Source organism: Myotis myotis, unplaced genomic scaffold (genome assembly GCF_014108235.1).
Source record: "Myotis myotis isolate mMyoMyo1 unplaced genomic scaffold, mMyoMyo1.p scaffold_m19_p_17, whole genome shotgun sequence".
Taxonomy (NCBI): Eukaryota; Metazoa; Chordata; class Mammalia; order Chiroptera; family Vespertilionidae; genus Myotis; species Myotis myotis.
In genome coordinates, this window is record NW_023416321.1 from 37,225,013 (window position 1) to 37,253,010 (window position 27,998).

General features: G+C 46.1%; 1 protein-coding gene across 1 annotated transcript; it reads right to left on the bottom strand.

The window, feature by feature from the left end:
* Window positions 1–4,507: 4,507 nt before the first annotated feature.
* LOC118671526 (NACHT, LRR and PYD domains-containing protein 1-like) lies at window positions 4,508–27,893 on the bottom strand. The gene is made up of 7 exons (XM_036339795.1): window positions 27,869–27,893; window positions 26,179–27,778; window positions 17,449–17,619; window positions 14,204–14,264; window positions 12,980–12,996; window positions 7,078–7,248; window positions 4,508–4,598 (listed from the first exon to the last, which is right to left on the bottom strand). Exons 1-7 carry the CDS (start codon window positions 27,891–27,893, stop codon window positions 4,508–4,510), a joined length of 2,136 nt encoding a protein of 711 aa, XP_036195688.1.
* Between the last annotated feature and the right edge of the window lie 105 nt (window positions 27,894–27,998).

Here is a 27,998-nt window from a genome sequence, read left to right on the forward strand (position 1 = left end):
TCTAGGCCCCATGGCCTCAAACTGACCACATAGGAGTAGGTCCTGGGATTTCCTTCCTAGAGGCTAGGAGGTGTCCTGGAAAGAAAGAGCCACTCTCGCAGGCGCTGTGTTCTGGGGTTCCTGTTAGATTTGTTCCAGGGGTAGGAGCCACCCATGGGGAAGTGAACTCTGGGGATTACAGAGAGAAGTAGACACTGAATTAATTACTCTACACAAGCCCCCTGAGTATGTACTGAATATCCCACCCTAAACTATGCCCTGCATAGCTAGTACAGTGGCTGCAAGCGCAAACATATCACAGAGGGATTTGCGATTGTGTCGTAGCCCCTCTGCTCTCTACTGTGGATCCCTGAGCAAGTCACTGGAACTGCCTAATCTCTGTTTGCTTATTTGTAAGTAAAAGTAATAATAGCACCATCTCATAGAGTTGTGAGTAATAAGTCACCTAAATGTATGCTGACGGCTTAATATATGACTGCAGGTGGTTAACTGTTTCTAGAATGATGATGATGATGAAAATAATAATAGTGTTAAGAACAATAAAATAGGAATGTTATTATTTTTAAAGGTCCTACTTTCCAACAATTAACGCAGTCTATATAGTGATATTAATGATAACCACTTGAGCTTAAAATAACACTTACAGAAATATTACAGAGACTTTCCCCAGGTTCCTGGTTGGTATAGAGCAGGTTCCTGGGATGTCAGCTTTTGTGTGTGTAAGTTGGGAGCAATATTATCACCCAGCTGAGATCATGTCCGTGACAGCGAATGGTAATGTGTTTGTAAGAGATTAGGACTAAGATTATAGACATTGATTACTTATGAGTGGAACTCTTGGGAGGCATGACTCTGGCTGGTTGTTACTGGTATGGTACTTTGCACACAGTGGATGTTAATAAGACAGGAACATATAGGTGGAAAGAGATTTAAATGAGATTTATGAGACATAACAACCCAAATACAATGAGTGGACTTTGTTTGGATCCTGATTAGAACAAACCTACTACAAGGACACATTTTGGATAATTGAGCATATTGAATGCAGAATGGGTATTAGATGACATGAAAATGACTATTATAAACATTCTTAGATATGATAGTGGCATTGTGGTTATGGCAGAAAAGGTCTTTATTTCTATTCTTCAAAATGCATCACAAAATATATATGGACAAGATCACCTGATATCATGTATTTAAAATACTATAATAATGCCCTAGCTGTATTGGCTTGGTGGATAGAGTGCCAGCCCATGGACTGAAGGGTCCTGGGTTTTTATTCCAGTCAAGGGCACCTGCTGTGCTGTGGGCTTGATTCCCAGTAGGGGTCGTGCAAGAGGCAGTTGATCAATGACTCTCTCTTCTCATTGATGATTCTTTCTATCTCTCTCTCCCTCTTCCTTTCTCTCTGAAATCAATAAAAAACCAAACCAAAACAAAAAGAAAAACTTTATTGAGGTATACGCGACATACAATAAATTGAAAGTATTTAAAAAATAAAACAAAAATCCTATATAATAAAAGCCTAATATGCAAATCCAAACAACTGGTGGAATGACTGGTTGCTATGATGTGCACTCACCACCAGGGGACAGATATTCAATGCAGGATTTGCCCCCAGCCCACAGGCCTTAGGCTGCCCAAGGCAGGTGCCAGGGGGGATCCCCCCTATCGCCCTGCCAGTCACCCCCCAGATTGGCCCTGATTGCTGGCCAGGCCTATGGACCCTACCCGTGAACAAATATCGTGCACCGGGCCTCTAGTACTATAGTAACAAAAGAAGGGGAAAATAAATAGTTGAAACAGATTTGGGAAAATGGTTGTTGAAGCTGAGTAATGAGTAAGTGGTAGTCCCTTGGACTCTTTTTCTTTGTTGTTTGCAGCTTTTCATAATAAAACTTCAGTTTCAATAATAAAAGCTCTAATCCAGCCCTGGTCTGTCTGCCTTGTGGCTCAGCAATGGAAAGGGGCCCACATGGCTATGACTGGGGTGCTGAGTGTCTGTGGGGATCCAGTGTGGGGATGGCGGGGTTGGGGGCCAGCCTGGCACAGTAGAGTCCCCTCACTCACCAGTCCAGACTGTCCCTGTGTTTGTCAACCATCTCTGTAGCCTCAGGCCATTTGGTGCCCCAGAATTCATTAGGAGTCATTAGAGGTTCCACTGGTTGTTTCCTCTGAAGTCCAGGATAAGGCCAACTCGAGGATACCACCTCTTTTCTGTGAGAGGAAAAGATATGGAAGTGGTCAGCTTTAGGATCTCCTGTCTGGCCTCTCCTACCTCTTAAGCTAGAACATGGAGGGGTCCTTCTCATGGCTGGTCTGCCTGGACTTCAGAAGGTGTGTGTTAGTAGCCTCTGTCCATGCTACTGGGGCTGCCTACCTGCTATCTGAGGAGGCCCAACCCTGTAGTCCCCTGATGCAACCCCTGCCCACTGGTCAGAAGGCATTTCTATTCCCTCATCCACCAGGAAGGTAGCTTATGAGAAGAACATGGCTCTAAAGGTGGATGGGCAGTGACGGAAAGGGATTCCTAGGCCTCAGAAGCCCAGCATGGATCAGTGTCTGAGACATTCCAGACATGAGCTGGAGAGGAGCAGCCTCAGCCCCTGAGCCTGGGAGGGAGGGAACCAGAGATCTTGCCAGGCTCTAGGTGTGGAAGATTTTGCATGGAGCGAGGCTTCTCTAGTTGTGAATTTCGCCATGGCTCACCCCAGAGGCAGGAGCATGGAGGGGATGGCCTTCCATATCCTCCCCACCCCTGTCCCAATTATTGATGCTCCCAGCCTGGCCCCTTCAAAGTGCCTCATTCTGATCTCTGCCATTGGGGTGGAGATGTGCCATCACTCGTCTGTCCTCCACGTGGGACAGTTTTAGTGATCGTTGCACTTGGCTTCCTAGACACAGAGTTGGTCATTCTCCCTGAGATCTTGGAGGAAGTTGGGGCTGTCTATGTGACATCCCCACTCAATTTCAACCTATCTGAAGGGAACTCATGGCCTTCATCTGATGTTCTTTCATAGACCCTGTCTTCATGATGGCCCCCATCCAGCCCTCCATCCATGCAGGAACTGGGATGTAGTTCTGACTCCTTCTGGATCTCTCTGAGAGTGGATTGGCCACCATGTCACTGGCTCTAGTGTAGCTCTTTTTTCTAATCCCTTCTCTCCACCTCCACAGCCTCCACCTCCAGCCAAGGCCCTGGCATCTGTGGCTTGAACCACTGCATCCTCCCCCTAAAGGTGTCTTCTTCTCTTGTCCCTCTCCAGGCCATTTCTACACAGCAGCTGGTTTTCAATTTGAACCTGACTCATCACGTAGCTACTGAAGCCCTGAAATCTTCCTTTATTGCTTTTGAGGTAGAAGCGGAAGTTATTAACATGGCCCAAAGGCCTCTTTGTCCTTCCAACTGCCTGCCACCCCTGAGCTCCAATCCCTCCTCTGCCACTCTGCCTGCTTACTCACTTCTGATCCAATGCTGCTCAGAGGCCTTGTCAAAACACAGATTCTGATTCAGCAGGTCTGGAGTAAGGCTTGAGATTTGCATTTTTAATGAGCTCTCAGGTGATGCTGATGCTGACACTGCTGGTATATGGTCCACACTTTGAGTAGCAGTGTTTCTGGTACCTGGCCTCCTTCCATTTCTCAAAGGAGCTGAGATCAGAGCCTCTACATCTGCCAGGAATCTACCCATTCTCTGCCCAGCTAACCTTCCCACCTTTCATAACTCAGCTCAGGTCCTTGGACGGACTCAAATAGGCCATCATGGCATTTAGACTGATCCCAGGCACAATGATTCATGCCATGGGTCACCTGAGCCTCTGTCCCTGCTGAGTTAATTCCTAAGTGTTGGGCTCATGTTCCTGGCCCTGTCCCTAACACACTGTGGGTCTGAGGGGAATGCTTGTTCCCTAAGGAATGGCTCTTCCTAAGGTCTCCTAATGTCTTCTGCCAGTTTAGGTGAGGCAGAGGAATGGGAACCAGGGCATAGATTTACTTTGCAGTCACAGGCCAAAATATACCAAAAGAAGGCCATGGGCCTGCAGCAAATTCCTATTAGAAAATCGTATTCTCCTCTTCCCAGGATTCCCCTCAGCTGGGCTGCGTGCATGGTTGTTTATATGTGTGGGGATTGAATGAGGGTGGTCTGTCCCGCCAAAGCTCTCTCTGCTTGTCCTTATCTCCCCCTCAACATCATTGCTTTTCATGTTCCAAATCTCACCCACTCACTCATACACTTTTCTTCATTTTTTTCACCTCCATATTATCTCATGGGAGGGTTTAAACAGAGAAGGGGCATAATCTTGTTTGAACTAAACAAACAAACAAACAAACAAACAAACAAACAAACAACCTTACTCTGGCTGCTGTTGTTTCTTGGCTTCTTCCTGGTTCTGTCTGTCTCTGCTCCCAACCTCACCCCACCTTACTTCTGGCCCATGTTCCTGGAACAGCCTCAAGGAGTCAGCCCTTTGACTGGGCCAGCTTGAGGGAGTTCTGTGTCTCCCCCTTACCCATAATAGATGATCAGCCGAGACTTCTCCTGCTGCAGGAACCTCAGCATCTCTGTCACCTCCTCACTCAGCCAAATCTGGTCCAGCCTGCAAGCACAAAAGAAGCCCAGTTATCTTGGGAAACCCATACGATCTCAAGGGCCTCAGGGCCCAGTATCATGGAACCTTCCATGTCTTGCAGGAACCTGTTGTAGATTGGATTCCCTGAAAATATGTTCTATGATGGAAAGTAGAGTTAGGAGGTTTATTATAAGGGAGTGTTCTTGGGTCAATACCAGGGCAAAGGGAGGTAACAGGACTGGGTAGAGGGACAAGTTGGGGTGTGATGCAGTCCCCAGGGACACAGCTGACTCTGTGGGAAGTTTGTTGTGGGGATGACCCTCCAGGGCTGTTCCATACTGGCAGGAGGGTCCTTATACCACTACCCCAGTCACTGGATGCAGGCCACCCAGGGAGGGAGGTGACCTTGTGTGAGATGGCCCTAGTTGGCAGAGGCCATCCTTTTAGCTGGCAGCACTCCAAGGGGTGGGGGTTGGGTCTTCTTTCCTGAAAGCGAACTGGGCAGCACTTCACAGCATCCATCAGAGAACAGCCAGTTCCCATGGCCTCAAACTCACCACACAGAAGTAGGTCCTGGGATTTCCTTCCTAGAGGCTAGGAGCCTTCCTGGAAAGAAAGAGCCTGTTTCCATTCTCACACATCCTGTGCTCTGGGGTTTCTGTTGGATTTGGGATGGCTGCTGCCCTCTCTGGGCCTCCATGTCCTCACCTCCAACATGGAGGGACCTGCTCAGCCTATTGTGAGCCATGGACAAGGCAGGTGTGAAGACCCTGCACCTGTCAGGGCACACACCGTCCTCATTCCTGCTGTCAGAGCTGTTCTCCCCTGGGGAGGGGATGGCCCATGATACAGAGGTTGTCCCTCTCATCCCACTCCCAGGGCCCAAGGAAGGAAGGAGGCAGAAATCTTCGCAGGACACCTAGAGCTGCTCTGAGGCAACCAAAAGGCAAGGAATAATGGGTGAGCGGGGCATGGATGCAGACCTACTGCAAAGGCTCAGCTCTGGAGAGGTGGTGAGATAGGAGATGGTGACAGCCACACATGCTCAGAGGGGGAGGCGGCTGGGTGGTGGTAGCCCCAGACCAGTGATGGCAAACCTTTTGAGCTCGGCGTGTCAGCATTTTAAAAAACCCTAACTTAACTCTTTTGCCGTGTCACATATAGAAATTTTTTTGAATTTGCAACCATAGTAAAATAAAGATTTATATTTTTGATATTTATTTTATATATTTAAATGCCATTTAACAAAGATAAACCAACCCAAAAAAATGAGTTTGCGTTGTCTCCTTTGACACGTGTGTCATAGGTTCGCCATCACTGCCCTAGATGATGGGGTTCTCTTGGTTGTGAAGGGACACGGTGGGCTCTGGGGTGACCCACATGTAGTGTTCACCTCCTGCTGCTTTAAGGTTGAGAAAGGAGGCCTCTCAGAGGAAAGGCTGAGAGTCAGCTAGAGCCTGAGCCAAGACTGAGGGGTCAGGACACACAGGTTTGGAGCCCTGTCAGCTCTGTGAGTGTGAGACAGGCCCCAGCCAGGTCTACAGGGAAATGTTCAGCCAGAAACTGGCTGTGGACTTGTTTTCAGGTTGGGGGGAGCGACAGGAAGTGGCCGGGAGACAGGGTGGGAAATGAGGGCTGGGGTCACTGTACCCCAGCCACACGGCTCTCCAGAGCTCTGAGCCTGATTCTGTCCTGGGGTCTCCCCCACGCTATTCTCAGCCTGGACTGCTCCCCCTGACGGGGCCTGGTCAACCCCTCTTTCTGCTTCCGGTCTCGGTCTGATGTCACTTCCACAGAGAGGTTCTCCCTGCCCCTGAGTCTAATTCCATCCTCCTCCCTGTTACACTCTCATAACACAGTGCACTTTCCCTTCACAAACTGCACGGAGCTCAGAGATACACACTGTGTGTTAACATGCCATCAACATCTGTCTCCTTCTCACTGGAGTGCAAGCTTAAGGGGGCAGGACCCACACCTGTTGCTAAATATTGTCTCCTCAGTGCATGGCCCAGTGCTTGGCACGTGGGAGTCATGAAATGAATGAAAGAATGAATGAGTGAATGAATAAATGAGGGAAGGAAGGAAGGAAGGAAGGAAGGAAGGAAGGAAGGAAGGAAGGAAGGAAGGAAGAAAGGATTCAAGGCCTGCCTTGGATGGAGAGGTAAACTGGGGCAGAAATCCTTTGAACATGTGGTCTTACCAGTGGTTCTCATTGGAGCCTCTCAACTCTGTTCCCAGCACTGCTCTAGTTTTACATGAATTTTATTTCATCACATCTATGAGGTGGGTATGATAGCCCTGATATACAGATGAAGAAACCGAGTTTCAGGTGAAGACCTGCCCGTCTCATGGCCTAAATCAGTGTCGGATCCGGTAGGAAAGCCAGGCTGCCCAGGCATTTTTCTGCCCCTTTACTTTCGCATCCAATTCAGGGCCCCCACACCCCTTCCCATCGCTCTCCCTCCCCTTTCCTGCCCTCTGCCCAGAAATGACACCAGGGACTTACCTCAGATATTTGAGTTTGCAGGCAGGCTGCCTGAGCCCTTCACAGAGCAGCCTCACACCAAGGTCACCCAGGTTGTTCTGCTGCAGGTCCAACTCTGTCAGGCTGGGACAGGCACCCAGCATGGAGGCCAGGCCCTGGCAGCAGTTGTATGTGAGGCCACAGCTGACCAGCCTGTGGGAGAGATTTGCAAGTCCTGAGGGCCCTCTCCTCAGGGTAACTGGGGTCTGGTTTCCATTTCCAGTACTGTGGCCCTTTTGGGGTCCTTGGTGATATTAAAGGAAAAACATATGTCTGGATTATAGTAACCTGGGACATTTTATTTAAATTTTTTTATATTTTTTGGGCAGTTGCAGGGAGGATGGAGGAGGCTGGAACAGGTTTATGGGGGAAATAGGATACATATGCAATACTTTCAACAATAAAGATTGAAAAATAAATAAATAAAAATAAAATAAAGGTTTCAGAGACCGGCAAAAAAAAAAAAAAAAAAAGAAAGAAAGAAAAGAAAAAAGAAATTTTATTTTTAATCCTCACCAAGGATATTTTTTCCATTGGTATTTAGAGAGAGTGGAAGGGAGGAGAGGCAGGAGAGAGAAGGAGAGAAACACCGATGTGAAAGATAAAAGAATTGGTTGCCTCCTGCAAGTGGCCCCTGTTGGGCCACCAGGAATTGAAGCTGCAACTGAGGTTCTCACTCTTGACTGGGAATCGAACTTGTGACCCTTCAATCTGGGGGTCGATGCTCTAACCACTGAGCCAAATCTGCCAGAGCATGGGAGATTTTCATTTCTTCCTGCAGCCAAGGAGTCACTCGTCAGCATTTCTCACTCCTGTGTGATTCTTACCAATGCTTCCTACTCTCCACATCAGCACTGCAGGATTAATTAACCCAACCTTCCAGTTGTGTACTGGGCCTAACTGTTAACTACATCAACCCTCCAAATGCCCAGTTAGCTGACTCACGATGCTTTGGAGAGGTTCAACTTGAGGGTATGTATCTGCTCCCAACCCCATTCTCTCACCCTGCCTAGTTCTCACTTTCTCTCTGATTTATGGTCTTAGGACAACTATCTCCCCTCCTGTGGCTGCCCAGCCCTCAAAGTAATGTCAATGGTGAGCAATTTCAGCTGTAGCCGTGGGGTGGAGCAATAAAGCTTTATATCTTAGTACATTTGATTTCATTTCTTTCCTGATGTTTGAGCAAGGGCACTGCATTTTCATTTTGTATGGATCCTACAAATTATCAAGCTAGTCCTGAGAAGAGGAACAGGTGTTTTTGGTTAGGGAGGAAAGTCTAGTTTAGAATACACTGAATTTGAGAAGTCCTGGCACATCCTGGAGGAGGGTGTGGTTTTCCAGTTCTGAGCTAAAGATGGAAGCTTGGCAGGTACCCGCTGAAAGGGGTCTGGGATGTGATGGTGGGAAGCCCTGAATGAGGTGGAGGACACTAAAATTGAGACCTGGTTACACGTCACCTGATTGGACGTCAGATAGGCCTGGTGTCAAAGCTCACCTCTGTCAGTTACTAGATGAAGACTGGGGGCAGGTTTCTTAATCTTCAAGTTTACAGATGTGTAACATGAATTCGACGTGCCTTTGCCCATGGTGGTTGCCAAGGTCAAAGGTGGTAACATATCCCATGTGCTTAAACAGTTCTTAAAGGATGCTGCTGCCGTGGAACCTGAGCCCCTTGGCTTTCTTCTAAGTCTCCTTCCTGTTTTCACACAGTCTTGCATCTCAGTTTTCATGTCGCCCTTCTTTTTTCCTTCTGTCTCAGAAGGGCCAAGGCTCCTGTGTCTTTGACTCTACAATTTCCTGTCTCCTCTCTGACCCTGTTCTTTTTGGAATTCCCTCTTCAGACCTCCAACCTCTCCTTTACCAGTTCCTTCTGCTTTGTCGATGTACTATGCTCAGTTTTACATGTCCATAAAAATCGAAGCACCCAGAATCCTTGAGTCTCACATATTCAACTCTTTTCAGAAGAAATCCAATCATTAGTTAGACTTTGCTTGAAGGTCTTAGATATTCCTACACTCGGCATGCAGGAGGAAGCTGATCAATGTTTCTCTCTCATAGATGTTTTTATATCTCTCTCCCTCTCCCTTCCTCTCTCTCTAAAATCAATAAAAACATATATATATATTTTTAAATACAAAAGATACCATCAGGTTCCCACAATCAAATCTATGTGTCTTTTGGCCAATGTCCCTCTGCAAGTTCTTCTCCCCTCCTGTTACAGTTGGAGGTGTTTCCCAACTCCTCCCAAGCCATCCTTCTCCCATTGCCTCCCTCTGAGGAAAGGGAGACCATCAATTAGTCTTCTTGTATCTTTCATCATCCTTTATCAACATATATTCAAACTTAGACCTTTTCCTTCTTTAGTGTAAATAAGTGCACGTGAGCATGTGCAAACACACACACACACACACACACACACACACACACACACACACTCACTCACTATTAGTCAGTCCCACATTCTCTTATGCTTTAGTTCTTTTCTCTTGTTTTTTTTTTAAATTAAATCTTTATTGTTGAAAGTATTACTTATGTCCTCCATTGACTCCTTCTAGCCCTCCCCCTCCCCCACCACCACACCCCAGGCCTTCACCGCCCTATTTTCTGTGTTCAGGGGTTATCTTTATATGCATTCAAGTTCTTTTGTTGATCTCTTCCCACCGAGCCACACTCCCCCACCTTGTCTCTGACATTCTGCAGTCAGTTCTATGCTTTTATGTCTCTGGATTGACTTTGTTCAACAATTTATTTTGTTCATTAGATTCCACATATGAGTGAGATCATGTGATACTTATCTTTCTCTGATTGGCTTATTTCAGTTAGCATGATACTCTTTAGGTCCTTCCATGCTATCCCAAAGGTAAGAGATCCCTCTTTTTTATAGCTCCATAGTATTCCATAGTGTAAATGTCCCACAGCTTTTTTTTAATCCACTCATATACTGATGGGCACTTGGGCTACTTCCAGATTTCAGCTATTATAAAATGTGCTCCTATGAACATATGGGTGTATACATTCTTTCTGATTAATGTTTCTGGTTTATTAGGGTATATTCCTATACATGGGATTACTGGGTCAAATGGCAGTTCCATATTTAATTTTTTGAGGAAACTCCATACTGTTTTCCATAGTGGTTGCACCAGTCTGCATTCCCACCAGCAGTGCATAAGGGTTCCTTTTTCTCTGCATCCTCTCCAGCACTTGTTGTTTGTTGATTTGTTGATGATAGCCATAAAAATTCTCTGTTCTTTCATTTGGGAGTTGTTTTTTGTCTCCCCATTTTGGCTGCCTATTTGGGTTTGTGACTGTGTATTAGGTAGATCTGCTATGACTTCCAATCTCCAGTGCAGGACAGTGTCAGGCACTGTTTCTGACTGGCCCTGAGTATCCTCTTTGGGGCTATCAGCAACCCAGAGCTTATGCCTCACTCTTCTGGGGGCAGTGCCTTTGGAAAGGACCAAGATGTGTACCAGGGTCTGCTTTTCCTAGCCCTGGGCCCAGAAGGAGATCAGGCAAAGACTCAAAGCCTCTAAAGATCTTCCTCTGCCTGCAGTCTGATTGTTACCAGCCTTGATTAGTCTCAGGGTATTGACCACAGGGTGGGGCGAGTGGTCTTCCAAAAGGGTGTGGCAACTGCCTTTCCCCCAGGCAAATACCACTTGAATAGCAAAGGTCCTTGAAGAAAGATGTCCTCCACAGTGTGAGGGAATGACCAAGCACAGGAGAGCAGGCTGGTTGCTCTCTGAGCTCCAATCCCAGAGCCCCCAACCCTAGACGCTCCTCACACAGCTCCAGTCCACTCTGCCCTCCTTCTGCTGGAGCTCAAGATCAATGGCTTCACATATAATTTTGTGCATTGGCCCTTTAAGAGGGTGCCTGCATTTCCAGCTGTCTCTTCCTGGCAGACAGCAACCTTGCTGCTTTCCACAGCCAGATGTTATGTGGGCACTGTTCTCAGTTCTGGTGCTCTGGCCTGGGGAGCCCAGCTTGGGGTTTTGACCGAAGAGTTATCAGTGGGACCCCCACACAGCTGAGATATCCCTCCAGACCTGCAGCTGCTGTTTGTGGGAGCCTGTCTACATATTTCACATCTCTGTACTTCCTACAGAGTAGTCTCTCTACATCTCCACTTTCTGTCCTTGTTTATCAGGGTTCTCTCCAGCTAGTCTTCAGGAGATTTTTCAGGGTGGTTTTTCTATACTTTAGTTGTATTTTCAGTTTTGTTCTTGGAGCATGTTAGTGTAGCTTCCATTTACTCCACCGCCATTTTTTATCCCCCTTCCTTGCTTTTCTTCACTACCAAAATCTTTGAAAAAAGTGTTTGTATTTGTAATCTCATTTTCACCCCTGTCTACATCTTTAATTCATTCCAATTTGGATTCTGGCTTCATCATCTCATAAAATTGTTCCTGCTAAGGACATCCATGACTTCCCTATCACAAATCCAATGGACAACTTTCAGTCCTTATTTTACCTGACCTCCCAGCAGCAATGGATCCTGAGGACCACACACTCCTTGAAACCCTCTGTTCCTCTAAGTAACATGACACCACACTGTCCTGGTATTCCTCTCACCTCCCTGGATGCTCTTCCTCAGGCATCTTTGTTGACTTCTCTTGGCCATTAAAATTGGGAAGGTGGGTTTCCCAAGACTTGACATACAAACTTTTCTTTGCATATAAATTTTAGGATTAGCTTGATCATTTATGCAAAAAAGGCAGCAATGATTTTGATAGGGATTGAGCTGAATCTATAGACCAGTTTGGAAAACATTGCTGTCTTAACAGTATTAGGTCTGCCAGTCCATGAACATGGAAAGTCTTAACATTTATTTAAGTTTTATTTAAATTCTTCAACTATGTTTTGTAGTTTTCAGTATACAAATGTAAAATCATGGTCCTGATCCACACCCATTATCATCTGGCAAGAGAGTAGTAAATTGCTCTTCTTTTGTTAGAATTATTCCTAAATATTTCATTATTTTTGATGCTATTGTAAATGGAGTTGTTTTCTTAATTACATTTTAGATTGTTTATTACTAATATGTAGAAATACAATTGATATTTATATATTGACCCTTTATCCTGAAAACTTGCTAGTTTATTAGTTCTAATAGCTATTTTTGTGTGTGCATTCCTTAGGATTTTTACATAAAATCATGAAAGCTGCAAATAGAGATAATTTTACTTTTTCCTTTATAATCTGGAAGACTTTTATTTTATTTTCTTGTCTAATTTCTCTGATGAGAACCTCTAGTGTAAAGTTAAATAGACATGGAAAGAGTGGAGAGGTTTGTCTTGTTCCTGATGTTAGAGGAAAACATGCAGCCTTTTCAGCATTAGGTATAATGTTCGTTGTGGGTTTGCATTGAATCTATAGATTGCTTTGGGTAGTATGGACATTTTAATGACATTAATTCTACAAATTATGAACACGGTATATTCTTCCATTTGTTTATGTCTTCCTCTATCTCTTTTTTCAACGCCCTATAGTTTTTTGAGTACAGGCCTTTTATCTCCTTAGTTAAGTTTATTCCTAGGTATCTTAATTTTTTTGTGCAATGATAAATGGGATTGTTTTTTTAGTTTCTCTTTCTGTGAGTTCATTATTGGTGTATTAAAAAGCCATAGATATCTGGGTGTTAATCTGGTATCCTGCTCCATTGCTGAATTCATTTATTAAGTCTGATAGTTCTTTTTAAAGATATATTTTTATTGATTTCAGAGAGAAAGGGAGAGAGAGAGAGAGAGAGAGAGAGAGAGAGAGAGAGAGAGAGAGAGAAACATCAATGATGAGAGAAGATTAGTGATCAGCTGCCTCCTGAATGCCCCCTACTAGGGGACAAGTCCACAACCCAGGCATGTGCCTTTGACCAGAATCGAACCCAAGACGCTTCAGTCTGCAGGCCAATGCTCTATCCACACAGCTAAACCAGCTAGGGCAAGTCTAGTAGCTTTTGATGGAGTCCTTGGGTTTTCTATGCACAATATCATGTCATCTGCGAATAATGACAGTTTTACTTCTTTTCCAATTTGGATGCCTTTCATTACTTCTTCTTGTCTGATTGCTATGGCTAATACTTCCAGTACTATGTGGAACAGGAGTGGTGAGAGTGGGCATCCCTGTCTTGTTCCTGTTCTTAGAGGAAATGATTTTAGTTTTTGCCCATTGAGTATGATGTTGGCTGTAGGTTTGTCAATATATGGCTTTTATCATGTTACGATATGCTCCCTCTATTCTCACTTTGCTGAGAGTTTTTATCAAAAATGGGTGCTGTATTTTGTTGAATGCTTTTTCTGCGCCTATTGATATGATCATGAGATTTTTGTCTTTCAATCTGTTTATGTGAGGTTTCATGTTTATTGATTTGTGACTATTGTACCAGCCTTGCATCTCTGGAATAATCCCACTTGATCATGGTGTATGATCTTTTTTATATATTGCTACCCTGGGAGCATGTCCATGCAGCATCCACTTACTCTGCCACCATTTTTAATCCTCTAGACCAGTAGTCAGAAAACTCATTAGTCAAGAAGCCAAATATCAACAGTACAACGATTGAAATTTCTTTTGAGTGCCAAATTTATTTTTAATTTTTTTATATGTTTTATTGATTTTTTACAGAGAGGAAGGGAGAGAGATAGAGAGTCAGAAACATCAATGAGAGAGAAACATAGATCAGCCGCCTCCTGCACACCACCTACTGGGGATGTGCCCACAACCCAGGTACATGCCCTTGACCGGAATTGAACCTGGGACCTTTCAGTCCGCAGGTCGACGCTCTATCCACTGAGCCAAACCGGTTTCGGCAAGTGCCAAATTTTTTAAACTTAAACTATATAGGTAGGTACATTGTTATTAACTTAATTAGGGTACTCCTAAGGCTTAGGAAGAGCCACACTCAAGGGGCCAAAGAGCCGTATGTGGTTCATGAGCCACAGTTTGCTGACCATGGCTCTAGACTATTTCTCTTTTATAGAGTAGTTTTAGTTTTTCAGCAAAATTGGCACCCTCTCCCACCTTCCCTCCGAGGTTCTGCAATTGGTTCTGTGTTTCTATGTCTCTGGAACTTTTTGGAGAGTTCTTATATACCTCTGCCCCTACATACACAGCCACCTCCATTATCAACATCTGACAAGAGAGTAGTAAATTTGTTGGAATCAGTGAACCTACATTGACACATTATAATCACCCAAAGTCCATAGGTTACATTATGGCTCACTTTTGGTGCTTTACATTCTATGGTTTTTTGAAATATAAAATGACATGTAGCCACCATTATAGTGTCTGCTTTACATATGTATCCTTACCTGGCAATCACAGATCTTTTTACTATCTTCATATTTTTGTCTTTTTAAGAATTTCATATTGTTGGGATCATATAGTATACTAGAGGCCTGGTGCACAAAATTCATGCATGGGGGTGGGGTCCCTCAGCAAGGCCTGCATCCTCTCCAATCCGGGACCCCTTGGGGGACATCCCTCTCGCAGTCCAGGACTGCTAGCTCCTAACTGCTCACCTGCCCGCCTGCCTGATCGCCCCCTACTGCTCCCCCCTGCTGGCCCAATTGCTCCTAATTGCCCTCCCCTGCTGCCCCAATCACGCCTAACTGCTCCCCCCTGCCGGCCTAATCGCCCTTAACTGCCCTCCCCTGAGGCCTGATTGCCCCTAACAGCCCTCTCCTGCTGGCCTGATTGACCCTAACCGCCTCTGCCTTGGCCTCCACCACCATGACTTTGTCTGGAAGGACATCCAGAAGATGTCCATCTAATTAGCATATTACCCTTTTATTAGTTTAGATAGCTTTTCAGAATGTCCTTTATTCAACTAGTAATATGCAGTTAAGTTTTGTCCATTCTTTTTATAGCTTTAGGGCTCATTTTTTCACATACTAAATAATATTTCATTGTATACATATATCATGCTTTATTTATTTGCTCACCTACTGAAGGACAACTTGGCTGCTTTCCAGTTTGGGCAATTACAAATAAAACTGACATAAACACTGTTGTGCAGATTTTTGTGTGGATATAGGTTTTCAACTCATTGAGTAAATGCTGAGGAGCACGATTGCTGGATCATATGGTAAGGGTGTGTTTAGTTCACTAGGATTCTGCAAAGTGGCCATATTATTTTACATTCCCACTAGCAATGTATAAGGGTTTCTTTTTCTCCACAACCTTGTCAGCATTTGGTGGTGTCAGTGTTCTAGGTTTGGCAGCTCTAATGGGTGAGTAGTTGTAGCCCTTATTTCTAAAATCTGGGCATTGACAATATACATTTCCCTGCAAGCACTGATTTAGTTGCATCAAATGTGTTTTGTTTTTGTTTTCATTCATCTCAAAGCATTTTAAATTTCCCTTGTGATTTCTTCTTTGACCCATTGTTTATTTAGGAGTGTGTTGTTTCATTTCAGTGTATGTGTAAATTTCCTAAATTTCCCTTTGTTATTGAGTTCCAATTTCATTTAATTATGTTCAGATAATATAATTTGCATGGTTTCAATTCTCTTAAATTTGTTGAGATTTGTTTTATGGGGCATCTTATTTTTGCACAGGAGTTAATTTGATACCTGCTTGACATCTCCCATTGGATATATCAAAAAAACTTGAAGATTTTGCACAAAATCACACCCTTGACATTCCATCCCCCATTCACTCCTCTTCCAGTATTTCCATCCCAGTGAAGGTGCCACTATCCCATGGATATCTCTGGCCTGAATCTAAGATTATCTTCTTTATCGCCATCTCCCTTTCTCCATAATTCAAGTCTATTGGATTTTACTTTCTTTTTAGATCTCTTAAATCCATTCACTTTTTTCCATCTTGATGGCCGACACCATAGTCCAAGATACAACTATTTCTTGCAGAAACTATGGTAACTTTCCTTAGTGCAACCTCTGACAATTTTTAAAAAATATATTTTATTGTTTTTTTACAGAGAGGAAGGGAGAGGGATAGAGAGTTAGAAACATCGATGAGAGAGAAACATCAATCAGCTGCCTCCTGCACACCCCCTACTGGGGATGTGCCTGCAACCAGGGTACATGCCCTTGACTGGAATCGAACCCAGGACCCTTCAGTCCGTAAGCAGATGCTCTATCCACTGAGTCAAACCAGTCAGGATGACAATTTTTATTGGAAAACTGAAACTTTCCTATGAACTGTTTTCCCAATCTCTACGGTTGCTCTCCTCCATTTCCAGTTTTATATGGCAGTCTGTTTCTACTTTGTAAATGTACTGATTTTATCAACCTTTTGATTATAATCACATTGCATTAGAACAAACAACCACCCCAGATTCCAACAGGACCTTGCATGGATAGTCTTACTTCATGACCTCTGAAGCCTCCTGTGGCTCCTTTGCTCTCCATCCTCCAGCCTCACTTCTCTGCTTTCAATCCCATGACAGCCCATCCTCCCTCCTGCCACATGGCCTTTGACCTTTCTGCCCTCCTGCTTCACTTAGGTAAATCCTCTGTAGTCTTCCCATGTCCTTCAATATTCACTTTATTAAGGTCATTTTCCACTGGAGGCCCTTGTCTGGGCCTATAATTACACATTTGTTTGTGTGGTTAATGTCAATCATTTGCAAGTTCTCTGGAAATAGAATCCTGTCTGTGTTTGCTAATTGCAATAGCCATGGTCAGAGAGGGGCTCAATGAATATTTGTTGGATACAAGAATTTTTCAGGTTGATCACTTAGTAACTTTTATAATGTCTAATCACTGAGATGTGAAAGGACAGAACGGGACTGATAGCTGTGTCCCTAACTCCTTTTCCAAGAAAAAGCCGCAGAATGTATCAGTTACTCAGCCTGCCCTTATCTCAGCCAATGGGAAAGCAAGGGAAACAAGCCCAAGGCCAAAAGTATGCTAGCCACCCCCCTGTCTTTGTGTAACCAGAGCCTAGCTGCACCCTGCCCTTGTGTCACTAGCCCCCAGCCCTCACTCAAACAACCGGAATCGGCCAAATCAGTAATCTGAGTGGGCCCTCACCCCCCCCCCCCCCAAGCCCTATAAAATCTTTGTTCTTTCAAGAATCGGGGCTCTCTCGAATCCTGCCCTTGCACCGGCAATGGAGGCAGAGGGACCAAGCCCGGGCTTGATTAAGGCTCTTTGCTTTTGCATTGGACTCGGCTCCCTAGTGGTCTGTCTTTGGGGGTCTTGAAATCTGGGCATAACAAGATGTACACCTGAAACTAATATAATATTGTATGTCAACTGTAATTGAAAAATAAAAAATGTTAAAAACATAAACAAAAACAAAGACCATGCACCCATACTAGACACAACTTCTACCTTGGGTCTCCTGTCCATCCCTGTTTCAGATCAGAACCCAGGCCAGACTCACCTCAAGGTCTCCAGGCGGCAGTGAGGGCTTTTCAGGGCGTCACAAAGACTCTGTACTGCAGAGCAGCTCAGAGAGTTCCCACTCAGGTCCAGCTCCCCCAAGCTTCCAGGGACTTTGAGAATAGAGAAGAACATCTGCCACCAGGAATCTGTAAACGGGCCCCAGCTGTACCTGAGGGAGAGAGCGGGACAGGGGACATGTGACCGGTGTGTGTGGGGTCTTATGTGCACACTGTGCTCAACACCATGGGGTTTGGCCCCTCTGAGTGCCAGGCTGCCATGGGCAGGGCTATTGCCAGGGGTGATCAGTCTCTAGAACTGCCCCTCTGTTCCCACCACCCTGGGCTAATTACCCCTGTTCCATGTGGTTTCTCACGGTGCAGCCCTTGCCATTCTACACTGCAGTGCTCATTTAGTGTGTCTGTTTCTGCCTCAGTCTGGGAATTTCTTGTGGGCTGGGGCAGATGTTCATTTTTTTTTAATCTTTGGTGTCCAGCATAGGGCCTGGAAAAGATCTTGGGGATGCAGACAGTGTTCCTCTCATCAATGCAGACATGCCTTTCTTAATTTGGCACAGATTTTGTAAAGTCCCAGTTTCCAGAAAGGAAAGGAAGAGATGGGAGGTGGGAAGAGAACCTGGGTGAGGTGGTTTAAAGGTAGTTTTGTGATGGGATTTTTGTATATTACTATATACTATACTGTTGTCCAGATTGGCTTGCATGGGACCATATCTCCTTCCCAGGATAGCAAGACCATCGGGAGGTTCCCCAGGAGAGAGATGGCAAAAGGGAATGATTTAGGCGAGAACATTTGCAGGATGTGGGAGAGGAGGATGGGCTTTGTTTGAAAGTTATAGGATAGACTGCCTTGTATAATTTCCACCAATTTAAATTCTACATGTCACACACTATTTAAGTGATTTCATCTACTCCCAAATAAAATAGATAAAATGGATTTTATATATTTCAAGATGCAAACTGCCATCTCTATTTTATTGCCAGATAAATCCACCTCGATAGCCCAGTAGCACCTTGACCCACTATGTCCCCAACTCCATTCATCTTTCCCTTCAGGTCTGCAGACATTGAATTAACTGGTAAGTGGCTTGAGTCTATTAACCCTTTCTTTTTGGGCTGTCCTGCATATTTGTCTGGGATAATTGGGGCCAGGCTCTGGGCTGTGGCTGCACAGCCACTCCCTAGGTGACATCCAGTGCTGGTCAGGACACACTCCCCGGGAACCAGGTTCCCTGTCCACCTGTCTGTGGGGATGCCTACTGGTCAGGTGTGATCGCCCGGATGTTTCTGACGCTCAGGAGGAGAAGGGGACGCCTTTCTCTTAGTGTCCACGGGAGATTAGACCTCCACTTATAGGGAACACACAGTCGGCCATTCCCCGCACCACACCCCTGGGATGTCTTCTTAAGAATCTGCAGGCCCTAGGGTTCGCTCAGGACTTATGTCCCAAGTGCCTCATTTTCTATTGCAATACCGCTTGGCCGCAATACAAAGTAGACAATGGGTCCCAATGGCCTGAGAATGGTACTTTCGATTTCCCAATTATCATTGATCTTGACAACTTCTGCTGCCAGCAGGGCAGATGGTCTGAGGTCCCGTATGTCCAGGCTTTTTTACACTCAAAGACACATCCTTCTCTCTGTAACAGCTGCTCTCCCGCACAGATTTTCCTTCCTCATGCTAAGCACCCCAGCCCCCGCCCCCCATCTCAAATCCTCCTCCTCCTCCTCCACCATTTTGATCCCGCTGACCATCCCCCAGTCCCCCGGTCTACGGCTCCTCAGTCTCAGCAGCCTGAGAGTCAGCCACCCTCCCCAGCGGATCCCACCGCCACCATCCTGTCTCATACTTGCTCCAGAGCAAGTTTTTGGCTCTCTTCCTCTCCTTCCTCTGGCACTAGCCTTAAGTGCCCACTTTGGGAGATTGCTGGCGCCAAATCTGGCTTCATTCTGAGGGCCACGTGAATACCCTGTGCTGGCAGGCCTCTGCTCTCCCAGTCTGAGCGGATGCTATCCCTAACAGGGACCCACAATGGAACTATCAGGAAGGGCAGGCAGGTCACAGGTCTGGAGACCACATGGTTCTCTGCCTGCTAGAAGGACTGAGAAAAGCAGCCCACAAAGCAGTTAATTATAAAAAATTAGCAGAGGTCACCCAGGAAAGACATGAAAATCCGGCAGACTTCCCCTCTCGCCTTACACAGGCCATGAGAATATACATCAACCTTAACCCTATAGGCCTAGAAGGAACTAAACCCCAAAAGAGACCTTTTTAACATGACCTTTAAGGTTTCTAATGATAGAGACAAGGAGACCCAAATCCAAAAACAAAGATGAGATCAGGCCAAGTCTGAGGCTCAGACGAAGGCCTTTCAGCCCCTAGCCACCACTCTCATAAACCCCAAATAAAGTGCCCGTCCTCCAACCAAGGATAAGTCAGGACTAAGCCTCCTCCGGGCCCTGCTTCAAATGCAACAAGAAAGTACACAGGACCAAGTCCTGCCCAAACCCGAGACCCTGCCTGGGTCCTGCCCAAGGTGTGGGAGGAAAGGCCACTGGAAATCAGACTGTAGTCTGGCCCCTCCAGGTCAGACCTCAGCAAGGCCACCTCTGGATCTTGTTTGGAGCTCCCAGACCTCCTGGGACCGGCCACCAAAGACTGAAGCTGCCCAGGCCCCGAGAGGGCCCCGCAGACTTACATCACCAGGACAGCCTCAGTAACGATTGTGGTGGCAGGTAAGCCGATCTCCTTTTTAAGTGACACCGGGGCCACTTATTTTGCCCTCTCTGAATTTACTGGGACCCTTATCCTCTCCTCAGTCGCTATTATGGTGGTTGATGGCTCAGTCTCACAGTCATTAGCTACCTCACCTCTACACTGCATCTTACTAAATACCCCCTTATCCACTCTTCTTGCCCGACAGGAGTGGTACACGCATTCTCTCATAAAGCCCAGTTGTCTTAAATGACAGTCACCTAATTCAGTTTCAGTCTTATCCCACAAAGCTGTGCCATTCCTTAGACTATATTTATTTATTTTTTTAATTAAATCTTTATTGTTCAGATTATTACAGTTGTTCCTCTTTTTCCCCCCATAGCTCCCCTCCACTCAGTTCCCACCCCACCCTCTGCCCTTACCCCCCCCCCACTGTCCTCATCCATAGGTGTACGATTTTTCTCCAGTTTCTTCCCTCACCCCCACACCCTTTCCCCCGAGAACAGTCAGTCCACTCCCTTTCTATGCCCCTGATTCTATTATATTCACCAGTTTACTCTGTTCATCAGATTTATTCACTTAATTTTTAGATTCACTTGTTGATAGATGTGTATTTGTTGTTCATAATTTGTATCTGTATCTTTTTCTTCTTCTTCCTCTTCTTATAGGATACCTTTCAGCATTTCGTATAATACTGGTTTGGTGGTGATGAACTCTTTTAGCTTTTTCTTATCTGTGAAGCTCTTTATCTGACCTTCAATTCTGAATGATAGCTTTGCTGGGTAAAGTAATCTTGGTTGTAGATTCTTGGTATTCATCACTTTGAATATTTCTTGCCACTCCCTTCTGGCCTGCCTAGTTTCTGTTGAGAAATCAGCTGACAGTCGTATGGGTACTCCCTTGTAGGTAACTGAGTGTTTTTCTCTTGCTGCTTTTAAGATTCTCTCTTTGTCTTTTGCTCTTGGCATTTTAATTATGATGTGTCTTGGTGTGGTCCTCTTTGGATTCCTTTTGTTTGGGGTTCTCTGCGCTTCCTGGACTTGTAAGTCTATTTCTTTCACCAGGTGGGGGAAGTTTTCTGTCATTATTTCTTCAAATAGGTTTTCAATATCTTGCTCTCTCTCTTCTTCTGGCACCTCCATAATTCAGATGTTGGTACATTTGAAGTTGTCCCAGAGGCTCCTTACACTATCTTCATATTCTTGGATTCTTTTTTCTTTTTGTTTTTCTGGTTGGGTGTTTTTTGCTTCTTCGTATTTCAGATCTTCAACTTGATTCTTGCGATCCTCTAGTCTGCTGTTGGGTCTCTGTGTATTATTCTTTATTTCAGTCAGTGTATGCTTTGGTCCTTTTTCATAACCTCGACAGTCTCACTAGATTTATTGAGGATCTCACTAAGTTTATTGGCGGTTTTTAGAAAATTCTTGAAAAGCCTTAAAAGTGTGGTTTTGAACTCTATATCCAGTAGTTTGCTTTCCTCCATTTCTGTCATTTGTGACCTTTTTCTTTGTCTTTGCATTTTTTATGCTTCCCTGTGTTGATAGAGTGGCTTTCTGTGCTAGGTGTCCTATAGGGCCCAGTGGCTCAGCCTCCCCAATTACCTGAGGTGGACACTCTTGGTGCACCCCCTAGTGGGCTTTGTGCACAGTCTTGTTGTAGTTAAACCTTGATTGTTGTAGGTATCACTGGGAGGAATTGACCTCCAGGCCAATTGGCTGTGAGAATCAGCTGTGTCTGCAGTGGGAGAACTTCTGTGCTGGAGACACTCTTCTGGGGCAAGACTTGCTTCAGTGGGGCTTTGGTGCTCACTGAGTTTGCCCCCTGAGTGTGTCCCTTATGGATCTGAGGAGCTGTAATCTGGATAGTCCCACTCTGACCACTGGGTATACTGGCTCTTGGATCTCTAAGGAGGTGCTAATTTAGCCTCTTCCTGAGGCTACCCAGCAGGAGCTCAGCTGTGAAGGAATGCAAGCTGCTGTGGGGCCTTAGGCCAGCTGCAGTTAGTTAGGTAATTTTCAGATTGCAGAGGGCCAGGCCTTTCATATGCAAAAGCCTCTGTTCACAGCTTGGGTGGGGCGGGTTCCCAGGGGATCCATAGGGTGGAGCAAGCAGCTATTGCTGCTCTTCAGTCCTGCTCTAAGAGGCCCCGCTTTTCAGTGTCCCAGTAATTGCTGCAAGCACCTCTGAGAGAAAGCCACCCTTGAGGTCCGACTGATGCCAGACAGTCTAGCCCAGCCGTGGGCAAACTACGGCCCGCGGGCTGGATTCGGCCTGTTAGAAATGAATAAAACTATTGAAAAAAAAGACCGGACCCTTTTATATAATGATGTTTACTTTGAATTTATATTAGTTCACACAAACACTCCATCCATGCTTTTGTTCTGGCCCTCCGGTCCACTTTAAGAACCCATTGTGGCCCTCGAGTCAAAAAGTTTGCCCACCCCTGGTCTAGCCTCTCCCTGTATGAGTCTGGATCCACAGAGACTCGCTCAGAACTGGAGTTCAGAGCAGTCAGGGGCTTGGGACTCTGTCCTGATTGAAAAAGACAACCGTGTCCACAGCCGCCAGCCCTTTCAGCATGCGCCTCCGTACCTCTGCACTTTACCTGCACACCGCACCTCCTCTGAGTCTCAGTATGCTTTTCTCTTTCCTTCTAGTAGTAGAATTTCCACTCAGCCAGCCTTCCTTAGTTCTGGATGATGTCTGTTTTCTCTTTTAGTTGTATTTTTGAGGTGGTTGTGGGAGGCAGCAATTTCCAGTGTTTACTTATGCCGCCATATAGGTTTCTCTCCCCATAAAATTATTTTCATTGCTACTTCATAACTGTAATTTTGCTGCTGTTATGAATCGTAATGTAAATATTAATATGCAGGATGTATTTTCATTGTTACAAATGGAACATAATTAAAGCATAGTGATTAATCACAAAAGCAATATGTAATTATATATTCAATATGTGTTTTCCGATGGTCTTAGGCGACCACTATGAAAGGGTCGTTCGACCCCAAAGGGGTCGCGACCCACAGGTTGAGAACCACTCTCCTAGACACTAGATCAAAGTGAGCCTGGTGCAAATTACTGTTGCAGTGGGGGATGGAGGTGAGAAGCAAAGGTGAGAGAAATAAGTAAAATCAGAGTGTCTAGGAAAAATTAAAGGGAAGACATCCTAAAAGTTCCAGGAAATCTCTACCAATGAAGCAAAGAAAAAAAAAAAGTCGTTATTATTCTGTGAGCAACCAAACTGAGTTGGGGTCTCAGACAATTTGCTCATATTATTGCAAAGACAGACAGAAACTCCCAGATTGGAGAGGGTGCAGGTCAGGCTTAGGGACTCCCTACACCCTCCAGTGCATGAATGTCATATACCAGGCCTTTAGTCCTATCTAATAATAAACAAACATGGTAATTGACCATACCTCCGCTACATTTCCCATTGGCTAATCAGCAGGATATGCAAATTAACTGCCAACAAGATGGCGGCTGGCAGCCATGCAGCTGAAGCAAACATGAGAATTGCTTGTTCCAGTGATGGAGGATGCCAAGGTTCCCCACCTGCCCAGCCCAGCTCTGAGCTCTGGAAGCAACAATATTTCAATTATAGAATCTAAACAAACCTCAGATACCTGCTTTCAGCCGGCGACGGCCGCAGAGCTTAGAGCACCAGTGATGGCAACAGAGTTTCAATTATAGAAGCTAAACAAACCCCAGATACCTGCTTTCAGTCAGCCGGGGCCTCAGAGCTGGAGCAAGCAGGACAGCAACAATGTTTCAATTATAGAAGCCAAACAAACTCCAGATACCTGCTTTCAGCCACCATGGCCTCAGAGCTTAGCGCACCAGTGATGGCAACAGAGTTTCAAGTATAGAAGCTAAACAAACCCAGATACCTGCTTTCAGTCAGCCACAGCCTCAGAGCTGGAGCCAGCTCTCAGCTCCAGTGACAGCTATAGAAGGTAAATAAATCCCATAATTAAAAAAAAGAGGCTGGGAGCTTCAGTCACCCGCCAGTCTGCAAACGGCCCTCAGCCCCTCACCCAGACTGGCCAGGCACCCAGTGGGGATCCCCACCCTGAAGGGGGTGTGACCAGCTGCAAACAGCCATCAGCCCATCATCCAGGCTGGCCAGGCACCCAAGCGGGACTCCCACCCTGATCCGGGACACCCTTCAGGGCAAACCAGCCAGCCCCCACCCGTGCACCAGGCCTCTATCCTATATAGTAAAAGGGTAATATGCAAACTGACCCTAACAGCAGAAAGACTGGGAATGACTGGTCACTATGACACACACTGAACACCAGGGGGCAGACACTCAATGCAGAAGCTGCCCTCTGGTGGTCAGTGCGCTCTCACAGGGGGTAGCTCTGCTCAGCCACAAGCCAGGCTGATGGCTGCCAGTACAGCGGTGGTGGTGGGAGCCACTCCTGCCTCCTCAGCAGCTCTAAGGATGTCTGACTGCAGCTTAGGTCTGCTCTCTGCTGGCAAATGGACATCCCTCGAGGGCTTCTGGGCTGCCAGAGGGATGTCTGATTGCCATCTTAGGCCCAATCCCCAGGGGAGCAGACCTAAGCCAGCAAGTGGGCCCCGAGGGGTCCCAGACTGCAAGAGGGCACAGGCTGGGCTGAGGGACCCCTACTCCCCAGTGCACAAATTTTTGTGCACCGGGCCTCTAGTATATATATAAGCCTAAGTGACTGTCAGAGAGTTCAACTGTCCTACTGGTAGCTATGATGCGCATTGACCACTAGAGGGCAGATGCTCTAACTGGTGGCTATGACACACACTGACCACCAGGGGGCAGATGCTCAACGCAGGAGCTGCCTACCTTCAGTGACTTGGCAGCTGTGGTTCTCAGGTGACACACTGGGAACTAGAGAGGAGGGAGCCTGATTCCTTGGTATGTCACCTGAGAACCATCCACTGGCAATTCAGGACCCCTCAGGGGATATCGGAGAGCCGGTTTCAGTCCGATCCCCACAGGCCAGGCTGAGAGACCCCCCACCTGTGCATGAATTCATGCACTGGGGCTCTAGTCTGAAAATAAAATACCCAAGTCTACCATTACTTTATCTGAGACTCTGTACTAATCATGTAAACTCGTGTGATCCACCCAGTCTTAAACTACGATTCTACCTTGTCCATGCCTCTCTTACCATGGACTTTGCACGCTGTTCTAGTTATTGGATGGATATCTGTCTTCTCTTCCAGATTTGAGTTTGTAGTGGACAGGGCTGTGCTTTACTAATCTGTGATCTTTTAAGAGTTGGTGTAAAATCAGTGCTTAATACACATTTATGGAGTGAATCATTTAAAGGGGAGATAGGCACCTCAAAGTACTAAAAAATCAAAGCTGCCACTGAGGTGGGGAACCCGGATGTGGAAGTTAACAGTGTTGCTGGTGCTGGAGGGTAATTTGAGAAATCTACTCTGTCATACTCACATGGTGGGTTTCAGCAGAGTCTGTGGGGCAATAGTGCATCATTGAAAAAAACAGGGAAGTTGGTTTTGTAGAGAAAAAGAAAGACTCATTTTCAGACAGACACATTCTGAGGTGACAGGGAGAACTTAGGACCAATGTCATAGTCAACAGCCATCCAGGGGTGCCTGAAGCAGCTGAGTGAGCTGTTGCATGAAGGAAGCATGTGTGAGGGAGAATCAGAGGCAGGTGGGCTGGGTGAAGGGCAGCTGATGCCATCATGGGGGTGGAAATGCACCCAGGAGAGAAGGTAGCCATTGTGACAGAGACAGGAAGAGAAGCAGCAGCGCAAGGCAGGGCCACAGCAGGCTGCCGAGAAGCAGGCAGGGAAGGTCACGTGGTCATATATTGCTGTGGAAGATCCTAGGTGGACAGAGAATGGGGGTCAGGTTTGGCTGTTAGAAGTCACTGGTCACATCAATCAGTCCTTTAGCCCCTGGGGCCAGGCTCAGTGAGAGTGCCCCCAGTGGCCAGGACAGTGATACCAACAGAGAAGCTGGAGAGAGGAGAGAGGGGGAGTACTTACAGAAATGCACCTGAAGTCCTTCCTGCTTGTCTGTGCTGTCCACCCTCATTCAGTTGAAGCCTTTCAATGCGGTGGCAGAATTTAAAGAAGAAAGTGAACAGCAGGAGCTCCATGTCAGTTTGGACACATATCCTCATTTCATTGCAAGTGAAAATATTTTTCATAAAGTTTTCATCCTGAATCTCATAAAAACAGTGCAGCAAATCCCAAGAATGTGGGCCTGGCATGGGAAGGACTTGAATCTTGGCCAAGCGCAGCAGAGAGGAATGCCTCTCCCGAGACAGGCTGCATTTGAAGATGCTCTCCATCTCTCGCATCCCCTGAGCACTCAAAAGGCCAAAAAGGAAACATGTGGTTGGTTTCCCAATCAGGTCATGCCTGTCATATACATCTGTCAAGGCTGTTATAATTTTGATGTTTTTAAAGTGACCACTTTTCAACACTCCATCGCCTAAAGCATAGGACATTGCTGCAAAGAACTCCTGGAAGCACCGGTGAATGAAGCTGAAGATCCGAGGGGTGGGGTGCTCTTGAAGAACACCCATGTTTAAGAGAGTGGAGATGTTGGCCCCGTCTAACCCATGTTTCCTGAAGTCCTCAGGGATGAACAGAGTCTTTCCTTTCCAGGTGCCTTCAGCAGCCAGAGAGCAGAAGCCTCTCAGCTTAGTCCCGAGGGACTGAGCCTGGAGAACGTGGAAAAAGTAGTGGAGACAGAGGGCTGTGGTCGTCTGGGAGGTCAGTGAGAGTGGTTGCTCCTGCTTCATCTGCTGCTTCAGGCAAGTGCAGACCAGCCAGGACACCAAGGGCATGAGACACATGGTCAAGAGTGCCGGGTTGGATTTAACTGAGGTAAAGGCTCTAATCGCTTGGCTCTCATATGGGAAATATTTGTAGAAATAGTCCTTCCTGGCCGACTTGGAGAATCCCAGGACCTCCACCCAGCGAGGATGCTTTAAAGAAGGAATGAGTTTTCTCAGAGCTGTGATCCGAGCTGTGATCAGCAGGGAGGCCGTGGGAAGTAAGGTTTTCTTCAGCAAACTGCCCAGCAGTGTGTGCACCTGCTGCTGCTGGCTCCAGTGTGGACAGAGCTCAGAACTCTGCTCCTTCAAGTCCCATTTTGGTTCATCTAAGTTATCAAGAATGAAGAGCAGCTGCTCTGGCTGAGACAGGATCTGCCCAATGGGAGCATCAGGAGCCGCCCAGTCTTTTGTGATGAGCTCAGCGAGACTCATGGTCTCGGACTGGGCCAGCTCTCTGCAGTTGAAGTAGAAGACATGCTTGAAGCAGTCCTTGAACAGCCAGCCTTCCTCCCAGGCTCCCCTCACCTGCCTGGCCAGGGTTGACTTCCCGATTCCAGCAACTCCATGCACCACGACAGTGGAGGTCTCTACCTGGGTACTCAGGCCTGGGCCAAATAAGTCTCCGATCTCCATCAAATGTCTTTGTTCACCTACCTCATAACTGAGGAAGTCATAGCCTCTGGGTTGAGATCTGTGTAGAAGTAGCAGTTGTGTGAATTTTTGGGGCAAATACCCATTTCTCCATGACTGTGTGGGGCAGGAACTCTCTCTCCTTTGGTTCTGGTATTTTTCTTTGACTCCTACAGAAAGGAGAGAAAGATGGAACATTTGTTCAATTGTTTCTCCATTTATTCCACAATTGTTTTCTGAATCCACTTGAAGCTACACACTGTGCTGGCTGCTGATATGGTACATTCTTGCCAGGCCAGTGGAGAAAACAGGGTCTTGAGGAGAAGATCCCAGCTGAAGTTTTGACTTGACCAATCATTCTCATTGGGTGATATTTCTTCCTTCTGCAAA

Coding starts and splice junctions, on each gene's coding strand:
- LOC118671526 (XM_036339795.1), bottom strand. CDS start 27,893: ATGTACCATATCAGCAGCCAGCACA. Junction 14,265..17,448: donor TGCCGCCTGGAGACCTTGAG/GTGAGTCTGGCC, acceptor GTGTCAATGTAG/GTTCACTGATTCCAACAAAT. Junction 4,599..7,077: donor TGCAAACTCAAATATCTGAG/GTAAGTCCCTGG, acceptor TTGTGCTTGCAG/GCTGGACCAGATTTGGCTGA.